Source organism: Mandrillus leucophaeus, unplaced genomic scaffold (assembly GCF_000951045.1).
Source record: "Mandrillus leucophaeus isolate KB7577 unplaced genomic scaffold, Mleu.le_1.0 Scaffold1819, whole genome shotgun sequence".
Classification (NCBI taxonomy): Eukaryota; Metazoa; Chordata; class Mammalia; order Primates; family Cercopithecidae; genus Mandrillus; species Mandrillus leucophaeus.
This window is the reverse complement of record NW_012101831.1, coordinates 26,352-44,719: the sequence shown is the minus strand read 5'-3', so window position 1 is coordinate 44,719 and position 18,368 is coordinate 26,352. Positions and strand designations below refer to the sequence as shown.

The 18,368-nt window shown below is 37.1% G+C and overlaps 1 protein-coding gene across 6 annotated transcripts in view; it reads left to right on the top strand.

Annotated features, from left to right (window-relative positions):
- The first annotated feature begins 783 nt into the window (after positions 1-783).
- Positions 784-18,368, top strand: part of HMGN3 (high mobility group nucleosomal binding domain 3) — a 32,311-nt gene continuing 14,726 nt past the window's right edge. For 5 of the 6 annotated variants that reach the window (XM_011977619.1, XM_011977618.1, XM_011977616.1 and 2 more), the window contains exon 1: positions 784-1,078. In XM_011977619.1, the coding sequence (XP_011833009.1) occupies positions 1,064-1,078 (15 nt within the window). In that variant the 5' untranslated portion in view covers positions 784-1,063. The remainder of the gene's footprint in view (positions 1,079-18,368) is intronic. The other variant, XR_001005802.1, reaches the window with a different exon arrangement.

The window sequence follows — 18,368 nt, the reverse complement described above, 5'->3', positions numbered from 1 at the left end:
CAAGATAAGCCCCACAGGTCATGATGTATTGTCCCTTTAAATGTTGAGTTTCATTTACTAAAATTTTGTTCATGACTTTTGTGTCTGTTTATGAGCGATATTGGTCTGTAAGTCTCTTTTCTTTTGAAGTCTTTCACTGGTTTTGGTATCAGAGTAAATCTGTTCTCATAAAATGAATTCAGAAATACCTTTGTAATGCTCATTTTATGCCTTGCAGAACTTTGAGAAACATTATGCATAACGTGTAACATGACAGGTGTCATTCAAATATATGTTTCAAATATAAAATAATCAGTTTTTACCTTATTTCTTTTCTTAATTTCCATAACAAGCATGTCCTATTTGTCTTCACATCTAATTTGAAGTTGGTTGAATTAGTGAGTGATTTATAATCACAGATTTTAGAAAATTAGAGCTAAGTGATTTTAGGGACTATTGTCACTATATATCTAGAGGGGGAAACTGAGGCCTTTAGAGGTTGCCACGCTCTTCCAGAAGAGAGTACCTTCCCACGCTTTACAGGTTCCCATCATGTAACAGTCACTAAAAGCCTTTATGGGTAGGAAATGTATGAAGTAACTGCTTTGTATATATTTACATTATAAAGTTTACGTATTCATTCTTACTTTTTCCTTCCTATGAAGGCACACACTGTTCTTATTCTTACAATCTCAAAGAGAGAGCAGCGAAACAATGAAACTTCAGGATTGTGTGGCCTGGAGGCTACTAGTTGAACTGGGCATGCTCAGTCGCCAGGCAGATTTTTTCGGTGAAGTGGAAACTACAACAGCGCGTACCGCGCGCGGAGGTGGGCGTGCCCTCGTGGAATTTAGAACGTTGCCTCAGCCAATGGGGCCTCGCGGCTGGCTGGCGGGGCTCCTCATTGGAGCAGCAGGGAGGCTAGCAGAGGGCCCCCGGAGGGAGCCGCGGAGGTGCAGGTCGAAGAGGCCGGGCTACGTCGTGCCCTGCGCGTGAGCAGCTGCAGCGGCAGAGGCAGCATCCAGCGGCGGCGCCAGCAGTTCCAGCCCGTTGCTTTACTTTTTGCTTCACCGACATAGTCATTATGCCGAAGAGAAAGGTAAGTCTTACCAAAAAAGATTTCAAAAGCCTTCAAATTGTGCTTACAGTAAATCCTGGCATTGCAATGGCTCGCGCAGAACGCGCGCGGTGGTAACCCGGGGATTGGGAATCTCTTTGCTCCTCCACGCTTGTTTTTAGATGCCTGTTGCAGACGTTCCTCTCTCCCTCTCTCCCCCGCCCCCCCCGCCCCGTCCTCATCGATCTCTTAATGTTACTTTCTCTCCAGTGACGCGGTTTCCCCTCTTTTTGAACTCATTCACGCTGGAATGTTTTCCACCCCCAACAACAAGAAGCAAAAGCGGCTTTCTATTCCAAAAGGGAGTTTCCTCTTTGCAAACTGCCAGGTTGCGAATTAGTGTGAAGGGAAAACAGCGAGAGGAGAAAAACAAGTACAAGCGTATGGAGAGGGAAGAAAATAAATCAGGCAAATGTTGAGATTATTCCCATGCGGCTGTGCCCGTGGGCTAGGTGCGCCGCGGTGGCTTCGAGGCTAAGGGAGAGAGAAAGCCATGTTTAAAATAGCGCTCACCCTCCTGCTCGCCTCCGCGGCAGACCCGTATGTACCAACTCCAGTGTCAATCAGGGCTGGGGCCAGCGAGGCGGGGCCTGGCGGCCTGGACCTACCCGCAGTTCGGGGCGGGAGCAGCGGAGTTGGCAGCGTGGAAGACGGGACGGCGCTGGGGCGTCCAGTATGGCTCGTCCAAGGTCGGGGGGCCACCAGGTCCTCCCCAGCGACTGGAACTCACGCTCGGTTGGGGAAGGCGGGGTCCGCGCGCTATCCGCCTCTCTGCGCGTATAGCGAACTGGAGTCATTTTTGTCTTGTCTTCCGCCCCTTGCGGACTGTCCCCTTCTGCGCAGGCCCCGGACACCAACTACCACATTCGGGGACTCAGATCTCCCTCGGGGTGGGGCTTCGACTTGTCCCAGGGAGGGGAGAGAAGGCTTTCCTCCTCCCTGAGAAACCAGTGTGTGATGGCTGGTTCCTAAGTAAGTGCTTTGCACCCTCCCACTGCCAGCCTCAGTGTTTCCAACAGTGTCAACCAGTGCGGGTATTAAATTTGAAGCAAAATTACACCTAGTATCCTGCTTTATCGAAGAACATGGACTAATTTGTGTGTAAGAGTGACTGCATTATTTTAAAATGCTGAAGTTTTAAAAATTCAAAAGCTTTTCCCTTCTTATACGTTATTACTAAGAATTGGGTGGAAACTTGTCTCCTACCCCACTTTTTAAAAATGATAATAATTGGAAGTGTTCAAAAGCCTTAGAGTTTGTTGTGCACATACTGTGTGCCTCACGCTGTGCACAATTTGACTTGCATTATCTCATTTAATCCTGAAAACAGCTTGAGCGGTGTTACCCGCATTCAGCTGGAACTTAAAGACATAAATTGCCCCGCATCTCACCAACCAATAACTACTAGTAAAGATTTAATCAGATGCTATAGATGCCAAAGTCTTATTCTCACCCATATCGTACTCATTTACGAAAGGGTGGGTCAAGAGGAATTAAGGAAATCCAAAGGTACTCCCAGTTTAAGAAGACAGATGGCATATTAAGAGCACTAATACTTGAGATTTATTATTTAAACTTAAATTTTATGAAGGTATTTTCTAGCCCTGTTTTATTAGAATTAGGATATTAAGTGATGTCACCATTTTCAGCATTTTGACTGATGGTTAATGATGGGTTGGAAATTCTAGTAGAGACAAAGGAACTAATCATCAAGATATGGGTTACAGAGTAAGTGAGCTGGGGGCCATCCTTTTTTCCTGGGAATTTTAAACAAATGTTTACATAAACAGTAGGTTAGGTGTGCACATGTGCACACTTTATGTATAATGGACCCTGACTATGGAACCCTTCCTTGCTGTTTATCCAAGGGCCAGAGTTGCTGAAACCATTATTCTTACTTCGCCTGTCTACCTCTCTCAAGCAGACAGAGGGGAGGAAAAAACAAACAAAGAAAAAACAGTAAAATAACAATTATGGTTTTGTTTCCCTGGAAGGCAGGGAACCCCCATACATAAGCTAGCCAGTGGTCCTGAGACTAGGGGCAAAACTGTACAGGCACCTGTGTATCATCCCTCAAGACATCAGAGTGTTCTCCGGTGATGGAAAATCTCTCCTTGATTAATAGGAAGACTTTCCATCTATACCTGAAGCCTAACGACCAGGTTGTACCTGGGCAGGAACAACCTCAGATTAAACACAGCTATCATGGCCATCCCATCTATCAGTCAAATCTTAGAGCAGCCTCATGGAATCCTGAAGTTCACTGGAACTTATGTGAGGAACCCTTGTCATTAGGTAAAGCCTGCTTAGATACAAAAAAGAACTGGAGACAATCCATGCATAGCTCTTCAAGATCTTTAAAGCTGGGGTAACTGCCAAAGCATTTACATACTACACAGTATTTTTCTTGATTTCTTGTAGAGCAGACAGTTCTTTAGAAACTGTCTAAAGAAACAATGTAATAAGCCTTAAAAATGTCTCCATAGTACTTTTTTTGCCTTCTTAGCCCCCTGTATCAACTTTCCCTAGAAATCAAGAAATGTTATTTAATGAACATCTGAGTAAGTTGTTCTGCAGAGCAAGAAGTGGTACAGATAAAGTCAGTGAAAACATCTGGAATCTTGCCCTGTTGTAATGCTGTAGGGACATTACAGTTTTTGCCCTCTTGGAACTTGTGTTTAATTCAATGAGGTGATAAGACTAGCAGCACAAAACAGTTGAATAACATTAGAACTGTGTCTATGTTCCAGAATGTGTAGTTACAGATTCCACAACCGGTAGGATAGATAAGGAAAGTTCACTTTAGGCTGGTCTTAAAGTGTGGGCAGGACTCAAATATACAAAGTAGAAGTCAGAGTCATTTTTTGTTACCAGGTATTCAAATGTGTCTCCTGATTGTATCTTAACATGACCAGGCCTCAGTTTTGCAGCTTCAGGGCTGCAATATCATTTCAATTAATATTAAAATGTTCTTATGACATTTCTTTGTAAGTTTTATGTGTATCTTTGTGTGTGATAGTCATAGCTACATTAAGCCAAGTGGTTTTTTAATAAATGCTATAGTATTTTGTGAAGTAATAAGCACTTAGTGAAGAGTTCTTCAGTGCATATTAATCTGTAAGTTTTTGAGATATAGATGTCAGTTTCCTGTATTTATTAGGTAATGGGTGGTGGGTGAGTGGAATTACAGGAGAATTGATAACATTCATGGACTCAGTGGTGAAACAATGAGTGATGGAGTTCTAGACTGTTCTGGCCAGACATCCACAAATGCCCGCAGTGGTCATGTTGTTATGTGATGATTTGATGTTCTACGGAGACACGAGCCAGCGAGGCCTAGAATCACAGTCCTGGCATGATTAGCAACAGGAGACATGTTTACATCTTTCTTTTTATTAATATTTTCCTGTTCCTTATCACTAGAACTATTTTAAATGTCTAGTGTATCACATCAGAAATTCTCTAATGAGGCAGTTTTCCATGAATGGAGCATGTAAACAGTCATGTCTCTTGACACTTAAAATAAAGGTTTAAGGAAGGAAAGCCCATCTGCCTGTAGCTTTGAAATTCAAAATTAGGTTTTTATCTGTTTCTTTAAAATGGAAGGCCCAGTAGCAGTAGCATTGGGCTTATTAGCACAGTGGATGCTTAACTAACCATGATCAAGGTTTGTGATAGTTAATTTTGAAATTAGTATTACTTGTCATAACACCAAAAACAGAAACTGTAAATGAAAACACAGACAAATTTGGCTACATGAAAATGAATATTTCAATATGAAAAAACTTAACTAAATTTTTAAATTTATGAAAAACTGGGAAAAAATATTTGTACCACATATCACTGAAAAATGTTTGCTATTTTAAAAAGATAGTATTTCACATTTCCTTATAGAAAAGATGTATACCTTTATAGGAAAATAATGAAGACTCAAGTAGACAAAAATGTTTAGTTTTACTAGAAATCAAAGAAACGTACATTATTAAGAATAATGAGATATAATTTTAAAAATAACCAATCTGGTTTAAAAAAAAGATTAAAAGTACCTACTGGCCGGTGCTGAGGGATAAAGACACTCAGCACTCTCAATTATGAGAGTATAATTTCCTTTAAAACATTTGTTGAGTATAATCTACTTACTATAAAGTCCATTCATCCATTGAAAGTATACAATTCGGTGATTTTTAGTAAAGTATAGAGTTGTGCAACCATTATCATAATCCAGTTTTGAGACATTTCCATCATTCCACAAAGGTCCCTCATGGAGTTTTTAGCCAATCCCCACTCCCAGCCTGGCCCCAGGCACTAATGTACTTTTGCTGTGTCTAGATTTGCCTTTTCTGGAAATTTTATATGAAAGAAATGATACAATATGTAGTCTTTTTGACTGATTTTTTCACTCAGCATGATGTTTTTGAGATCATTTTGTGTTGTAGCATGTATCAGTACATCATCCTTTTTTATTGTCCAATAGTATTCCATTGTATGGATATACTAGTGTTTGTTTATCCTTTCACAAGTTGGTGGACATTTGGATTGTTCCGGGTTTGGATTATTATAAATAATGCTGCTGTGGATATTTGTAAATAAGTTATTGCATAGATATATATTTTCATTTTTCTTGGGAAGATTTCTAAGAGTTGAAGTGGCAGTTGGTTTGAAAGTCTATGTTTAACATTTTAAGGAACCTCCAAACTGTTTTCCAAAGTGCATGAGTTTTAGTTTCAACATACTTGTTCATACTTGGTATTGTTGATTTTTTGCTTATAGAGATTCTGATGAATTTTAATTTGTATTTCTGTAATAACTACTGACAAGCATCTTTTCATGTGTTTGCTAGCATAACATGTATCATATGTGAAATGTCTATTCAGATATTTTGCCCATTTTTAATTGGGTTGTCTTATTATTGAAAGAGTTCTTTATAAGTCTGAGATACAAGTCTCTTATCAGATATATGATTCATAGATATATTCTCCCAGTTTGTGACTTTAAAATATTTTTTTTTCTTAATGATGTCTTTTGAAGAACAAAAGTTTTTACTTTTGATGAAATCCATTTAGTGTTATATCTAATAAATCTTTGCCTAATTCAAGCTTACGGATATTTTCTCCTAGAGGTTTTATACTTTTCACTGTTATATTTAGGTGTGTTACCCATTTTGAGTTAATTTTGTGTATCGTATGACATAAGGTTTTAAATTCTTTTTTTGCTGGTAGAAATCCAATTATCTCAGCACCATTTGTTGAAAAGACCATCCTTTCTCCACTGAATTGCCTACGTACCTTTGTTGAAGCTCCTTCGTAAATGTAAAACTTTATTTCTGGACACTCAATTGTGTTCTATGGCCTGTATGTCTTTTCTTATACCAATGCTACACTATCTTGGCTAGGTGCAGTGACTCACACCTGTAATCCCAACAGCTTGAGAGGCTGAGGCAGAAGGATCACTTGAGGTCAGGAGTTTGAGACCAGCTTGGGCAACATAGTGAGATGTCATCTCTACAAAAAATTTAAAAACTACGCTATCTTAGTATCTTGATTATTTAGTTTTATAGTAAGATTTTAAATCTGGTAATGTCAGTCCTTCACTTTTTGTTATTTTTTCCCCAAATTGTTTCTAGCTATTTGGTCTTTTATGTTTTCATGTAAATTTTAGAATCACCTTATACATTTCTACTAAAAAAAAAAAAAAAAAAGCCTGCCATTATTTTGATAGAGATTGAATTGAATCTATAAATCAGTTAGGAAAGAATTGCTTTCTTAGCAATATTGAGTTTCCCAGTCTGAATATGAAAGAGCCTGACATCCATAAATGCTTGCTGCATTTGATTGAGTTAAATATTGATATGGAATCTATATTTGAGTAAAGGCTCCAAAATGGTAGGGTTGTACATTTACTTATTCATTCAGTCCATGTTAAACATTCATTGGGCATCACCTTTATGCAAGATACCATCACCTTGGGAAATTAAATAAAAAAATTACTGTTTTTTTCAACCCGAATGAGTAAATGCCCTTGTATTTAAGGATTTTTCAGTCTGATGGGATACGTAGAGCACATACACAAGTATTTGTAATTCATGCCAGAAAGTGATAATGAGCCACAAAAGAAGCTATGAGCATTCAAAGGTTTGTCCAGGCTGAATGTCCAAAGTAGAAACACTGAGAAAGAGTGTTGTTTGGTTAAAAAGGTTGGGGGTTACATCTTTTAACCACCCTATTGTGTTTAAGAAGTTGTCTGGAGCCATGTGTCTAAATCAGCACAAGTTATTTGATTAGTTACCTATTTGTGAATTAATTTGGTTTTGTAATCCTAATTTGACTTTACCGTGAAGTCATTCATGGCTCTGATCTTCTTTTCATCCCCCATAGCACCCAGCACAGGTAGTGTAGATATTTGTAGAACAAATGGATGAATAAATTGTTTTCAAAGGAAGGAAGTAATAAATTTAATCATTTTATAGTAAGTAGGTTTAATATTTCATATAGTGGGAGCAGCTCCAGTATGGTTCTGGCATTCGCTGTGTTTTATTAGCTGTATGATCTAAGGTGGGTTCCTTAACCTCTGCCTAAGCTGCTAAATTCCTAATTCTCTAATTATTAGATTCAGTTTCCTCATCTGTAAAATGGGAATAATTGTATGCTGTATTTCATTGCATTATTATGAGAATTAATTGAGATGGTGAATACAAAGAACTTAGCCCAGTGCCTGATAGGTGTAAAACAGTCAATGGATGTTTGTTGTGATGATGAGAATTTTAATTATTAAGAGAATCACAGGCTTCTAACAAGCACTAGGCCTCCACTTTGTGGGATGACAAATGGTGCACACAGTGAGTAGTGGGGAGCAAGCAGATCCCACCCTGATGTCAAATTCACTGCAATTATAGGAATACATGTTTAATCACCAAATAACAAATGGAGTGTTTTTGAAAGAACATAAGCTTTAATCTTGTGCATTTTTACATGGTTGATTTGTCTCACGGAAAAAAGTATGTTTAAAAATATCTTCATATAACATTAAAATTCCCTTGGAAGATCAGTTACCAAGTGATCCTCTTTTCCTATATTTTTCTCCTAAAACATTGCTTTTGTTTACAACAGAGTTAAATATATTCCACTTTCCTGCAGGGTACAATTTGGAAATGGTGACTGAAATAAACAGCATTTAAGCTGTCTGCTTTCACAGTACCTAGTGTGTTGAAATATGATGTTAGTCTCCTGAATAATTTAAAAATCACTGTCGAAGTTAACAAACCAAATCAAAATGTTGAATTCCTTTTCACTGGTTACTTACTTATTGTACATTTCACTGTCTTCTTAGAAGAATTCAGTCAAATCACGTAGGGGTTCTTTGTCAAGCTATTTATTGAATCTAGTATTCTTCTACCTTGTGGGCATAGCCAGAGACAGGGCTATTGAGATATGCCCAAGGCAAATACGTATTCAGTCACACATAAAGTAAATGATGTGCACATTCAGAAGTAGGAAGATAGAAAAATGGTTTTAAATTTCAAAATTGGCTCCGAAATTTAATATTTCAAGAGAAATGTATGTCAGTAATTAACACAAATATACTTACTACTATTAAAATTGAATGAATATCAAAATCGAGCTATTTCTTGAATACCTGGGTGTACTAGACCTGATATATGTGTTCTATATTCATAATGCACCTTAGTTTAAATAAAAATGTGAAATTATTAGAAATAAATGCAAGGGAAGTATTATTCATTTCATTTTTCATTTTATTCTCACAACAGTTTAATGAAGCGGTTTCATCTCACAGCTAAGAAGGTGGTCTCTTTCTATGAGTCAGACTGTTCTTAGCACTTTGCATTAATAATGTTAATTCTTCCAACCACCCAGTAAGGTGTGTCCTCTTCCGGTTCTCATTTTACATATGAGAAAATTGAAGCACCAAGAGGTTAACAGACTTCCCCCAAAGCACCTGTGATAAGGAATGGCTGAGTTGGGATTTCACTCCTGAAGTCTGGCTCCAGAGCCTGTGATCTTAACCAGTGAGCCCTGCAGCCTTTCTCAAACGCAGGGGAAAATATTGGGATTTAGTGAGATTAACAAATTTCCTCTGGGTAACACAGCTAGGAAGTGATAGAACCAGCATTCTAACCAAGCCCTCTTTTACTGAGGAATTTTGCTGTTAACTATCACACCATAATACTTTCTGCATATATTTATTTCTAATAACCACATGTATTTTTATTTTAACTACAGTGCCTAATGAATGAAACATGGAGGAATCAAGAGTTACGTAAACATGAGTGTTCATTTGTTTAAAATATCTTTATTACAATATAGGCTGGTGCCATGGTTTCTAAATGCCAGTCATAGAAAGAAAGTTACCCAACAAGTCATTATTATTTGTGATCCTGCCTTAAGGCTGGCCTCAGGGTCCACTTCTCTTCTTGGTAAGAGAGGAGCATTACCATGAAGTCTTCTAGGTATTTCAGTAACTAGTGGACTGTAGGGTTATATACAAGATACACATATGCAGTTTCCTCACCTAAGTATTGATTGTTTTGAGTATTAAAAGTCTGACTGTTTATAATTTTCTCAGATTCTACCGTGAACTGCTGGATTTGCTATTTCCATGATATATTGTCTTCATCAATTTGCTATATATGGAATAATGGGAATACTCCCTTGTGAACAGGAACATGTATTTACACTTACATATTATACAGTATATTGAGGGATTTTAATGTAAATATTAAGCTATCATTACTTAGGGACTGGGTTTAAAAAATCAGTAGATGCTTTTGTTTTTGGAACTCGTCAAGAATAAAAGCTTAATAGCTAGGAATATCTACTGGACCTAGGACTGGATGGATTTTTATTTAGGTGTTCTAGATTATCAATTGACTAATGTTTTATTATAGGTGTTATTTTTTAAATGTACAAGTGATATTTTAAAATTGTATCTTGATTATTTTGACCCCATGCAATGAAATACAAAATCTACACTGAGAGGTATTCGTTTCCTTATTTCTTTTACTTTTTGCTCTTTTTTTGTCTCTTAGGTGTAAACTGTGGATGTTTTTATAATATTGGACAGAATTAGTTAAGTTCTACATTGTAGAAATTCATGGTATGAAAAGTAAGGCATGATGTATATGGGAGATAAACGTACTAAAGACGAAGTGATCAAAATATGAAGCTTTAAAGACTCCTTAAGTTCCATATGTATTTTATTTAATACATTTTTTAACAAACTGCATTCTGACTACTCATTACTTTACCCCTTAATTACAATTTTTAATCTTATTTCCCCTTAAGCAACCATATGTAGATCACATTACAGCCAGCTGATTAGTTTTGCAAAAATACAAGGAACATTGTAACTGTGTTTACCATTTGCCAGAAGTTAATGTATGTCCGAGCAAACAGGAAAATAATAAAGTAACCATCTGGTAACATCTCTTTTAAGAGCCCCGGTATAACAATACAGAGACTTTGGTCTAGTGTGAATTCTGCCATTTTTTTACCTCGGGAAGGTCACTTGACCTCTTGGAAGCTCTACTCTTCATCTGTACAATGGAAATATTAAGACTGTGCTCCTGTTTATCTCAGAAATATTGAAAGCATCAAATTCAACAACCATATGGAAGCACGCTGCACATGTAAAGTACTACAAAAAATTATAGATGGTTTGGTGTATGTTTTTGGTTTTAATACGGAGATAAAAACAACCAGATCTGTGTCTGACTTTTTAAAAACCCAGAATAGTACTAAAATTTTGTTCAACTCAACATAAACTATTTTTAATAGGTTATTGTTCATTGTTATTTCAAGAGGCTCATGAATGATGGAGAATAGGAAGCACTCCTTTACATATCCTTTGCTCTTTGGCTAGGGCTACAGGTTAAAGCATTTCCCAAGCTGGAAGTCTTTTGCTCTTCTTAGAATCCCAGATCTGCACCCAGTTTTGAAATTAAGACCACTAACACAAACCACTTTGAATGGTGGAGTGGATAAGAGTATGAACTCTGAGCCAGCCTAGAAGAGCTGAATTCCAGCTCTTCTGTTAATACTTACCAGCAAGATTACCAGCTGATTAATCTTGGGCAAGTTACTCAACCTCTCTGGCCACAATTTCTAGTTTATAAAATGGATATAATCATGTTTTACCAACCTCATAAGATTGTGGTGAAGATTAAATCATTTCAATCATTGCCTTGCACATAAGTGCAATAGCCGTCTTTATTTTTCCGTTGCACCCCTTTTCCCTTGCTTTCCCGATACCCCAGTGCTTGGCATTCCCACGATGTACACGTGGCACTTGTATAATGTGATAAGTACACAAGTAGCTAAGTCAGTCAGGTGAGTGAGATCTTAAGGTCCATCTTAACTAGTTTTACTGGTGAAGAAACTCAAGTCCAGAGAAGTCAGGTGTGAGCCAGACTGGAATTCAGGCTTCTGATTGAGCCACATGCTTTCTCCATGGCCATGTTTGTACAAAACCACAGCACATAAAAAAAGGTAACTCTAGTGAAAGGGACAGCTCAGACCAAAGAGGTTTAAAATATTTAAACTTCTTTCTTTTTTTTTTTCTTTTTTTGAGACAAGGCCTCGCTCGGTCACCCAGGCTAGAGTGCAGTGCAGCCTTCACCTCCCAGGCTCAAGTGATTCTCACACTTCAGCCTTCCAAGTATCTGGGATTACAGGCATGTGCCACCATGCCAAGCTAATTGTTTTCTGTGGGTTTTTGTTTGTTTGTTTGCTGAGATAGAGTCTCGCTGTCGCCCAGACTGGAGTGCAGTGGCGCGATCACCGCTCACTGCAACCTCTGCCTCCCGGGTTTAAGCGATTCTCCTGCCTCAGTCTCCTGAATAGCTAGGACTACAGGCACGTGCCAACAGGCCCAGCTAATTTTTTGTATTTTTAGTAGAGATGGGGTTTCACTGTGTTAGCCAGGATGATCTCTATCTCCCGACCTCGTGATCCGCCCACCTCAGCCTCCCAAAGTGCTAAGATTACAGACCCGAGCCACTGCACCTAGCCTTGTGTGCATTTTTAGTAGCGGCGGATTTTGCCATGTTGGGCAGGCTGGTCTGGAACTCCTGGGCTCAAGTGATCTACCTGCCTCAGCCTCCCAAAGTGCTGTGATTACAGATGTGAGCCACTGTGCCTGGCCTATATTTCCTTAATATTAAATATAAACCCTCATTATTGAATTGTGTGTATTTACACTAATAAAGTTTCACTGAACACACTGGCACATGACTTTTTCTTTATTTTTAGTTATCTTTTATATATGATTGCAAGAGAAATATTTTCCCTACAAAGTGGTCCTCAGAAAAGAGAGAGATGCTATTTATTTCAGTTCATTCAAAGTCTTCTAAAGAAGCGTTCTTTGTTACTACTTTTATCTTGAACAGTAAAATACCATTTACAAAAGACATAGTAGCCTGCAGTGACCTTAATCAATGTAATTTGAGTTTATAGAAATCACCTGTTGGAATTGACAAGCCAAGTAGGGGAGCATATGGAAAATAAATTTAACGTAAGTTTGATTATTAATCCCATGAAGGGACCTCTCAATTCCAAGTATTGGATATTTAAAGATTACTTTAAAAGCAGTGCAATAATAGAGGATCCCAGACATACAACTACAAGATCAATGAAAAACAACCAAGCCGTTGTTAAACATGGCTTGGTGGTTTTGAGTAAAACTTCCAGTGTCTGTTTCATGTGTCATAGAAGTATTTGAATTTCAGGAGACTACCTTTTAACTCAAGAACCTTATAAGAATTTCATGTACAGTGCCATCATTTGTGGAGAGAATTAACCTTGTGTTAAGTAGTTATGTGTTCGTTTTGGCTGAAGAGTGACAAGAGTTAGGTATAGGCACATTTCAGACCTTTCTCTTGGTGTGTTATTTGAATTTTTTGGTCCCAGAGTGGTTTTCTTGTTAACCAATTTAATACTGGACTGCTTTTTTCTCCTTCAAGAGTTCTGAGTCCAGTGCCTTCATTATCAGTACAAATGAAACAGTTATATTACATGTCTTGTTCAGAAGAGGTGGCAGTATAAACCAGATTGATAAAACATTGAAGAAATAGAAAAAATGCTGAGTAAACCTAGTTATGTAATTTGTGTTAGGGAATAGATATGGTACTATTTAACTGGGTTTAATAGAGCAGGTTTGCTTCTAGTCTTTTTCTTCCCCCCAGTATGGATAATATTTTTATTTGGAAAAAATGTAAATACAGAGAAATCCAGGAAATAATATAACATACCTATTTACCCATCACTGAGAATTCACAAGTTGGAATCTTTTAAAAATCATTGTTCATTTCAGGCCTTTCTAGAAAATAAAATAAATTATTAAAGATAAAGTTCAGTTTCCTTTGAAACATCCCCTTCGTTCCTTTTTCCTTGTCAACCCTCCCAAAGATAACCATCATCACGAATTTGTTGTGTATTATTCCAGTTCTTGTTTTTATACCTTTATGACACATCCATCCATCCACCCATAATACTGATTTGTGCATGTTCTAAAATTTGTGTAAGTGGAGGGACATGGTGGCTCACACCTGTAATCTCAACACTTTGGGAGGCCAAAGTGGGTGGATCACCTGAGGTCAGGAGTTCGAGACCAATCTGACCAACATGATGAAACCCCATCTCTACCAAAAATACAAAAATAGCCAGGTGTGGTGGTGCACGCCTGTAATTCCAGCTACTGTGGAGGCTGAGGCAGGAGAATTGCTTGAACCCAAGAGGTGTAGGTTGCAGTGAGCTGAGGTCGCGCCATTGCACTCCAGCTTGGGTGACAGAGCGAGACTTCGTCTCAAAAAAAAAGGAAATTTGTAGAAGTGTAGTCCTGTTGTATACTCTGTTTCTTCACTCTGTCACTTGACATTATAATGAAAGGGTGTACTATGTCTAGGTATATTGTGATTGCCGATATATTTGTACTTTTTATGTTTTCTGTTCTTTGTTTTCCTTTGTTCTTTACTTTCCTGCTTTTTATTGTAAATATGTTTTGTTCCACCCCTCCTGATTTGGACGTTTATAGATCCTATTTCTGTTCTTACATTTTTTAATGGTAACTTTAAATTTTATTTTAATAAAGTCTAAAATTACTCTCTATATGTATCATCCTCCAGAACAAAACCAGGAGCATCGTATCCTTTAACTTCTTACCTACCGACCCCACTTCTATCTTTCATGATTGTTATTGTCTAAAGCTGTGCTATATGGTAGCCATTAGCTGCATGAGTTTATTAAACACTTAAGAATGAGGAACTGAATTTTTTATTTAATTTTAATCAACTTAAGTTTAAAAACTGATATTAGAATCAGCGATTAGTAAATTATAAATGTTTGGAACAACCTGGGTGAAACTACTGTAAATTTTATGAATTCTAAATACAGATTAGATGTTCCTGATAAAAATTTAGCGTTTGAATAAAGATGTGCTCTAAGTATAAAATGAACACCAGATTTTAAAGATTTAGTACAAAAAAGTCTGAAATGTCTCATTAATTGTTTTTTTTTTGCATTATGTAATTAATGGGTGAAATAATAAAATTTTAAATATATTCAGTTAAATAGCATTAAAATTAATTTCACTTGTTTTTATGCTTTTTTTAATGTGGCAATTAGAAAATCTAAAATTATATGTTGTATTTCTGTAGGACAGAACTGCTGTAGAATTTCCATTGAAACTTAAAAGCACAATAGGTAATGTTTTTTACAATTAGTAGTTAATTAGACTTATTAGTATATTTTTTACATTTTTTTCTTATATACTTTTCCTTCCTTCTAGATTTGTTTTTCTTATTACTAAATTTGATCCTTTAGTAACAGATTCTTGTTGAAAGAAAGACTTTGTTGGAAGTGAACTCTCCTTATGTTTGTATTCTGAAATGGCTTTATTTTGCCATCACTCCTGATTGATAGCTAGGTATAGAATTCTAGGTTGACAGTTTTCCTCAACTCCTTGAATAGTACTCTATATTTTCATACATTTGTATTTGTTGTTGTTGAAGTAATTCTTTATAGGTAATCGGTCTTAACTCTGATAAGTTTAAGGATTTTTCTCATTTTCTTTGATGCTTTGTAGTTTTATTACAATATATCCTGCTGTATTGTCTTGTTCGTTTTGATTTGTTTTCACTTTGTTCCTTGGTGTGAGTGTTCAAATCGAAGAGTCAAGACTTTACTTTGGGAATATAGTCATTGTGTCTTTTCCTTCCTACTGATAACCTCTTTCTCTGCTTCTGAAATGCCTATTAGACGGTTGTGGAGCTTCTCAATTAACCACGTCACCTAACCTCTCTTTTGTTCATCCTTTTGTTGTTCTTTGTTGCATTCTGGGTTAATTCCTCAGCAGTCTATGGCAGTTCCTGCTGTGTCTGGTCTAGAGTTTATCCATGTTTTGAGTTTTTTATTTCAATGAACCTGCTTTTATTTGCTTCAAAATTTCTATTTTGTATGAATCAAAAACATTTAATATGAAACATGCATATGTAGTATCTAGATAAATATGATTTACATAATAATAAACCAGCATCTAGCTTAAGGAATATACCTCTTACCAATGACTTTGTCTTTCCCAGTCAAATTACCCTCCCTTTCCTCAGCAAAAGGTAACCTCTGTCATGATTTTGCAGTTATCATTTGTTATGCTTTTCTTTATAGACTTTCCTTGTATTTGTATTTTCAAACTTTATTTAAAATCATGCCATGACTTCCCTTTTTTGCCCAACATTGTTTGTGCAATTCATCTCTGTTGATGTGCATACCCACAGTTCATTTGTGTTCACTGCTACATATTATTTTATTATATACCACAGTGTATATATCCTCCTGATGACATATATTTAGGTTGTTTCGACTTTTTAATTTTAGCTAAGTATATATTTTTTCAACATCCTTTTATTTCATGCTTTCTATATCCTTGAGTTTTTGGTGTCTCTTTTAAGTATCATATTGTGTAAGTGTTAGTTAACTATATTGTTTATTATTTTTAAGTCTGAAAATCTGATTGAGCAAGCATTCCTTCCCTCCCCACTCCCCATTGTTTTCCTTCTTGGGGTGTGCCAGAGGGGATAAGAAACAAAGCTTAGGGCTGGTACAGGGTAAGAGAACATACAGGAGTATCCTCACATAAGCAGCTTCCTTAAAAGGCACAAGAAACTAACAACAAAAAGTTAAAACATCTCTTGCAGAGATGGATATGTGCATGAGACCTTTTTATTTGACCATGATTTGGGCCCTCTTGACCATTCTTGGTTCAAACTGGATTAGTGTAAGCCTGTTGTGTCTTGGAGAATGGAGCAAGAGCTCCCTTTGCCTTGGCAGTCCCTGCATCCCATCTAACTCTCCTCATCTTTCACATCCACCTGCCAGAAGGTTGAAGTACATCTGAGATCCCCTATATCCACCCCCAACCTTTTGTTTCCCCCTTTTCTTTGTTTTTATTCCTCGCAATCCCTTGGCACAAAAAGCTTTGGGTTTCTGTTTTAATCCCTTAAAACCACGCTCTCTTCCTTCCTGTCTCCAGCCTGTGGCTTAGTGTTAATTGATGGAGAGGGTTATGTGATAAGACAGCTTATAATGGTAGGTCTTTCCAAAATAGTCTACCTGTTACTCTGTGCAGCAAAAACAGATAACCAGTGTGCAGGGAATCTGGATGTAAGGAAATGTGCTCAACTTTAAGGCTCTGTTGAATATAGTTTCATACTGTATAATTCAGTAGACTTAAGATCTTTTTTATCGCATAACCTCTGTATAACAATTTACAGTTTATGAAATGCTTTCTCCAGTATCTCACTTGATCATAAGCAGTACCCTTTGAGTTAGCTGTCATTATCATCTATCATGGATGAAGGAGACTGAGCCACTGTGATCAAGTCACTGTCCCAGATCATACAGCTTCTAGGTAGAGAGCCAAGATTCCAGCCAGGTGTCTTGAGCTCACATCCTGCATTCATACCATTGTATCACACTGATCCCCGGTAAAGATGGATTGTTCCTGACTGCAGATGTATTAAATGCTTGTTAATAGAAAGCTGCTGTGGGAGATTGCCAGAGAAATCAGCTTGGCTAACTCTTCACATCCAGAGCCTTATGTTCATTCATCTGAAGGCATTCACATTTTCAGTGTACCTGCTTTTTTTATACAGTGCCTTTCCAAGTTTCTCTATTTTGAATAATTTGCATCCCATACAAACATTATTAGGTCAGTGTTTAGAGATTGAACTCCATCATATTGCCTGTCACTAATCCACTGCATAGAAAAATATGAAAATAATGTCATTAACATCAGTTTTTCTTATAATAGCTATGTAGTGCTGTGTTAACTGCCTATCAATTACAGGTAAAGAGTACCCTAGACTGAAATCTACTGAGTGACCTGACGGGTCTGAATGAAAGCCCAGCACTCCTAGACAACCAAGGATCTGTCGTAGCCAGAAAGGTTGAGTTTGTAGCCATGGAAGTGAGCAAAGACCAGTGGCCCACCTAGGAATTATCTTCGTATGCTCAGACTAAGATTTTGCCACAACTGACTGATTAACACAAGATCAATGAATGAAATATTCCTGTGCAAGAGAGTAGGGAACAAAAAAGAGAAAACTGTTTCTTCATAGTGGAGAAGGTTCCATGGAGGAGGGGAGATGGTTGATTTGGAAACAAGAGAGAAATCCATGACATGTGAGGTTCTGGAAAGAGGGCATATGATAGGCTATGGGTAACAGGCAGCTCTCAGGAATAGAGAAAGGTCTCTGGGTCCTTTGCCTTGAAGAAAAGCTTTTGTCTTTCCTAAAGACTTTTATGTATGCTTAGGACCTTTGTTTTGCATACTTTTTTTATGACCTAAGTTTTTACATTTAGCATTATTTTATGTGGACTTTTCATGTATTCACATTGCCTAACTTTTTAATGCCATTCACTGTTACATAAATATGCAAATAATAGTTTACTTAATCATTTCTCTATTATTTACTGATACATGAATTGCTTCCACTTATTCCACATTAGAAATAGTACAAATAAAGCCATATTTTTACGAAGAGTTTCTTTTTTTGAGTCCAGATTCCAAAATTGAAATTACTAGGTCATCATATTAGTCCTTTCTGTCTTTTTCATATTGCCAAATTGTTCTTTGAAATGATTATATTAATTTACAGTGTCACTAGCCTCAAACAGTAGGTTTTATGATCTCTTGAATTTTGTTCTCATTTTATCAGATGAGGCATTACCACGTAGCCGTTTTATTTTGCTGAGCCAAACATCGT